The 6,000-nt window shown below is 41.5% G+C and overlaps 1 protein-coding gene across 8 annotated transcripts in view; it reads right to left on the bottom strand.

The window, feature by feature from the left end:
- Positions 1-1,576: 1,576 nt before the first annotated feature.
- Arhgef6 (Rac/Cdc42 guanine nucleotide exchange factor 6) overlaps positions 1,577-6,000 on the bottom strand; it is a 123,461-nt gene continuing 119,037 nt past the window's right edge. For all 8 annotated transcript variants that reach the window (XM_006991970.4, XM_076562215.1, XM_076562216.1 and 5 more), the window contains 2 exons: positions 4,968-5,022; positions 1,577-3,755 (listed from right to left, as the gene is read on the bottom strand). In XM_006991970.4, coding sequence (XP_006992032.2) covers positions 3,615-3,755; positions 4,968-5,022 — 196 coding nt within the window. In that variant the 3' untranslated portion in view covers positions 1,577-3,614. The remainder of the gene's footprint in view (positions 3,756-4,967; positions 5,023-6,000) is intronic.

Below are 6,000 nucleotides of genomic sequence, written 5' to 3'. Positions count from 1 at the left end.
CTCGCTTAGCCATCTCGCCAGCCCCACCTTAGTTTTGGAGATAGTCTCTCACTGACCTGGAACTCAGTGACCAGGCTAGACTGGCTGGCCAGTGAACCCCAAGAATCTACCTGTCTTTGCCATTTTAGTTCTGGGGTTATGGGTGCGTGCCACCACACCCCCACTTTTACATGCGTTCTGGTGATCTAGCTCAGAGTCTCCTGCTTTTGTGACAAGCACTTCATCAACTGAGTTCTACCCCTGGCCCACAGCTCAAATACTTCTCATCCTGACTGCTGACACCAGACATCGCAATTGAAAACATCCCAGATCGACAAACTGTTGTAAAATACAAAGAGGAATGAGTACCTGTTTAGGAAAATGAATGTATCTTTCTTAATGTTGGAAGGGAAACTGTGAGATGCACTTCAAGTGGTTTGTAAGTTGAGACCCAGAAGATGAAAGAGAAGTGAAGGGCAGTTCTATGTCACCAGCAGATGATATTTGCTCCCTACTTTACAGGGATGACCACACTATGAAATAGAACCTTAAGTAGAAAAGGTGGGGTGGGGGAAGGCTGATGCAAACGGACTAGCTAAAGTTTCCAACCTCAACCTACTCTGCACCATTTCTGAAAGAAACAAAATCAGTATGTTGAAGACATATATCTGCATTCCCATGTCCATTGCAATACTATTCACTTAGTCCAGATCTAGAATAACCTACAGCTGGGCATGGTGCTGTGCACCCTTTAATCCCAGCACTTGGGAGCCAGAGGCAAATAGATCTCTGTGAGCTGAAGGCCAGCCTGGTATAGTGAGTTTCAGGCTACCTACCCATGGCTACACCATGAGATCTTGCCTCAAAATAGATAGATAGATGTTAGATAGATCGATATATATATATGTGTGTGTGTGTGTGTGTGTATATATACATATATATATGTATATATACACACACACATATATATATATACATATATATATATATAATTAAGGTAAGAATTTGTGAATGGGTAGATGGATAAAAATGTGGTAGATATACACACAATGGAATACTACTTTGCCTTCAAAAAAGAAGAAACTAATCTGTAACAGTATTAATGAACCTGGAGGGCATTGTGCCAGATGAAATAAGCCAGGCTTTATATTTATAAAGGTTAATACTGCACATCTCAGTTTTCATATGTGGAATATAAAAACATAAACACATAGAAGTAGGGGTAAAATAGGGTTTAACTAGGGCCTGGGTGTGGAAAGAGAGAGGGCATTATTTTGATCAAGGAAGACAAAGTTTCAGTGGAATATGAAGAATTCATCTGTGCACAATACAGTGACTATAGTTAATACTATTTGTATATTTCAAAAGAGTTAAAAGCAAGGATTTTTAAATGTTCTCACTATAGATATGGTAATATTTGAGGTAATAAATGATATGTTATATTAGCCTATGACCATAGATAGCATGATATATGTATGGATTGAAAGCTCACACTGTTGTCACCAACATGCAATTCGTATTTGTCAGCTGAAATAAAATGACACTTAAAAAGATAACTTCCTGAACATCAATCAGTAGAAAAAATAAACAAATGATCTTATTTATAAAGCACTGTTTATTCTTGTTTATTGAAAATGTCCATTTTAAAAGTCTTTAAAATAAAAACAAGTTTAGAAAATTTGAGTTCCTGTAAGAAGGGACAAGACAGAGAAGAAACTGAAAGGCCTCTAAGGGCAGCAGTTTAATTACAGAGGAACAGGAACCCATTTGTAGAGCACTGTAAACAACATAACTATGGAGACACGGCTGTCGGGTTAACATGGCTTCATTTCCTTTATACTATTTAGTGTGTAAGCGAGGGCAGCCCACTGCACGAGTTTCATTATCCCAAGTACCAAGGGCCTCTCCTCAGAAGGGCAAAGTCCCCAAACATGCATATGTACACATCCTTTTAGAGACCTTTCAATGTCCTAAGTAATCAACTAAATTATTTGGTAATCACTAAAGTGTAAAATTTGCATTTATTGCAAACTATTGACTAAGCACAGGCAGGACACATGTGAACATCTGGGTTGCTATTGTTGTTTCTTATTTTAAATTTTTACATGAAAGATGTCTCATAGAAACGGGACAGCCATTCTCAGAAACCATCACTAAAGCTGCCAGGATGGCTTTGTGCAATTGTCTGGGGTTGGACTTCAGGAATTCTCCATTTTCTGTGGGTGCTATAATGTCATCCATGTAGCAGGAGACAATAGCCCTGTACCATGAAATTATGGAAACTGTGAGAGCTTCCATACCAGAAAGCAAAAGGGCTCCTCAACAAGATTTCAGGACTCAGGTTTGGTTTTGAACCAGCACTTACAGGGCACCCATCAAATATACATATAGACTTCATTCGTTTTCTGTCTCTCTTTAAAGCGACTTTGCCATCTGGCCCAATTGCCCTGTCATCTGAGGAGGTAGGCAGGAGCTGCGCTGCTCCATCCTGCAGCCTTGGTCCATTTTGACTTGTGTTGAATTTAGGCGTACAGTGTTCTCCTGGGGCTCTCTTCTAAATCTGCTTTCTCACAGTTCAGATTTCTCAACTCCTTACAGGGTCAATAGTTTGACATTATAAACAACTTGTGCAATCTAGTTTCAGACAATCAGCATCACTAGAAAGCAGAACAGCTAGTAGAGGGGCCCTTTCACTCAGGATATACAAACTGGTTCATCATATTCAAGGCCTACTCCAAAGAGACCAATGATGATTCCAATTGCTCACTGCACAAACCAGAGCTTGATGAGATGGGATGGAAAGCGTATACTAGGGCACGGGATCTTGTCCCCCAGGTTGTTTAGACAGATGAAAAGGCTGTAGTTTGAATATTCAAGGGAAAGTCACTGCTCGTAGTAACTGACAAAATAAGCGAAGCACATCCACACTAGTTCACACACCCCTTGCTATGGCTGGTTAAAAGCGTGGGGGAGGGGGAGGTAGAAAACTCACACAGAGGCAGAAGGCTGGGCTGTCAAGCTACAGTGCACTAGGAATAGCTGCTTTGCCCTGCTGCTGAGGGGGATTGCCTGAAGCAGTTTGCTGATGGACTTGGTGCTGGTATGGACAGTTGGAGTTCCAACTCCGCTGACTTGAAATGGACACCAGCACAAAAGGAAGCAGGGCACGACACTGCTCTTGGTCTTTACAGACAACACAGGGAAATCATTTGTAAAGGATTGAGGGGGCCATGTGAGAGTCCAGGAAAGGGCAAAGGTGTCCATTTTCACCTACTCTAGACATAGCCTGAGAAGCTTTGTCTTCAGCAAATTAGGTAGTGAAGGGCTGTTGGGCATAGCAAAATATTGGGGCCATTTTATCACCACCCCAGGCTGTTTCCCCTGTTAAGACAAATATCAATCAATTGATAACCAAGTAACAAACACTCAAGCAAACAGAGGTGGGCAGGAGAGAGAGAGAGAGAGAGAGAGAGAGAGAGAGAGAGAGAGAGAGAGAGAGAGAGAGAGAGAGAGAGAGAGAAAAGAAAGAAAGATCCCAACACAGCAAAAGCTGAAGTGCACAGTCAAATCATTCAGCTGGCCAACTCAGCAAGTGCTGAAGGCCCTGTGCTCAGTGCTCAACGGCACAGTGATGGTTATGGGAGGATGGGGCTCTTGCTGCTGGATTCAGCTCGAATGCACTCATCTGTTTGCTTCAACAGCTTCCGGACCAGTTTTTCTAGGTCCTTCCTCGACTTCAATTCTTCTTCCAGGCATTGCTTCATTCTCTTATTCTCCTAGAAGGGAAAAGAAATGTTGATCACTGAGCCAAGGCAGACTTTCCCAGGTTCCTCCTCCTCCTCCTCCTCCTCCTCCTCCTCCTCCTCCTCCTCCTCCTCCTCCTCACGGCATCCTTGACTCTGACTACATATTCTGAGCCTAGGCTGTGTCTTGATTTTCTGCCTGTGTGTGAGCAGCCTCCTACACCCTTCACTTAGATGCAAGTTCTCCCTAAGACGGAATCTGCCCTGGTTCCAAACCCTTTTGTTTAAGGTCACTTCTCTATCAATGCAAGTGTGCATTAAAAGGCTTCCCAAATATCTCTGGTGCCAGCTTCACCTTCTGAGTACCAAACTCACAGGACAATGCCAGTGAGGCAGGTCAATTTAGAAAGATGATAAGCACTTTAAACTTACTATGTTCTAAAGGGAACTTAGTATCACCTCCCCCATCACCCCAAACCTCTTCCAGGGCTTCTGAATCTGTATCAAATTAGATCTCCAGGGGAGAAGCTTCTCTACTGTCTGTTGTCTCTTAATCCCAGCATGGTGCCATCATATGCTGTAAATCCCAACTGTATCATGTCTCTTTACACTTGCTCTACTCCTAATGGCTCAGTTCAGGACTTCACCATGCCCCATCCAGAATTTGCTAAGAATTACACAAGTGCTCCTCCAAGCTCTTGACTCTCCTCTTCCTTATCCTCCTCCTTGTCACAAGGTACAATCAGAGTCATCACATAGGTAGAGTGCATATCACAGAGCGAAGGATCGATCACATCACCAATAAATTCACAAACCACCAAAGACAGTTCTCTTTTCTCTCCTTCCATCTCACCTTCATTATTCCCTTCCTTTCTTTGTTTCCATGACAAGACCTTGCTATACAGCCCAGACTAGCAAGTCCATGATCTCCTTGCCTCAACCTTCCTAGTGGCTAGGATTACAGGCAGGCACTCCCACACCTGGGCTTGCTTACATTTTTTAAGATGTGAGGGAATGAGAAGGTAGTATCTATGCTTGGGACTCTGCTGCATACATCTAAATAGTAAGCCTCAGAAATTCAAGGCCACATGATTAAAGAAATGTTACCACCTGGTAACACAAAGAAAACGCAAATTCTCCCCCAGTACCTTGCTCCTGGACTCGACCTGACACCAGCTTCCAGCTGGTGGCCAAGAAGACAGAGCAATTCTGTTACCTGAGAAGATAACTTTGACAATGCGTTACCTGCTTCAGTTCTTTGACCTCATCCTTCAAGGCATAAACAGTATCAACAAGGCTCCTGAAACATACAGAGAAAATTCAGAAATGAATTGCTGGCACTGAAGTGCTGATAAATAAGCAACACATAACTCTCTCTATAAATACAGATATGGAAATCAGTGGGGTTTCTAGCTGATGGAGAATATCCCTGCTCTGAGTGGTCCACATTCTCTCTCTTCATAGGAGAAAAACTCACCACACATGCCCACTTCAAAACCATGTTAGACCACCATTTCTACACTATCCATTTCCTTCTCCAATCAATTCCAGCTTGAGTAACCAGAAAACAACAGATAGTGGCCATAAAATTTGTCTTTGAGGATATACCTGACAAATAAAAACTGTATATATTTAGAGTATACAACATGATGCTTTGGTGTGTTTGTCTTATGAAATGACGCCCCCAAATGAAACTATTAACACAGCCATCATAAGATGTAGTTGTATCTATTTGTGAGTGTCTGTGTCTTTTGAGAAGGTCTATGCTCTTAGTAAATGTCAAGAATAAAAGACATTATTATTAACTTTAGTCATTCCACTGCTTATTAGATAGACTAAAACCTATTTATCATCTTATAGAATTGAACTTTGTGGAGTTTTTTTTTTTTTAACCAACATCACCTATTTTTTCTACCCCCCTCCAAGCCTCTGGAAGCCATTGTTCTATCCTCTGCTCCTGTGAGTTCAATTTTTTTAAGATTCCCATCTTCAGGTTTGACTGCTGTAGCTTTAGAGTAGGAGTAAATATTACTTACTATATAATGAGAGGTATCACAAGAGCTTGTGTATACTACAATAGCCATGTCATGGTGTTACCCTTCCCATTTAGCTAACCTCACACGACAGAGAATCAAGACGTTAAAAATAATAAATTTTTTAAATGGCAAAGTTCCCTGGATAGTTATGGAATTCTTTGTCCCCCAACTATTTCTAGTCAAGGAATTTACAAATCTAGGTTTTAGTTGGGGATATTTTAAGTTTAATTTTTATTATTGAT

The sequence above is a fragment of the Peromyscus maniculatus genome, chromosome X, assembly GCF_049852395.1.
Source record: "Peromyscus maniculatus bairdii isolate BWxNUB_F1_BW_parent chromosome X, HU_Pman_BW_mat_3.1, whole genome shotgun sequence".
Lineage (NCBI taxonomy): Eukaryota > Metazoa > Chordata > Mammalia > Rodentia > Cricetidae > Peromyscus > Peromyscus maniculatus.
Note: the sequence above shows the minus strand (reverse complement) of the source record. Positions and strands in the feature narration are given on the sequence as shown.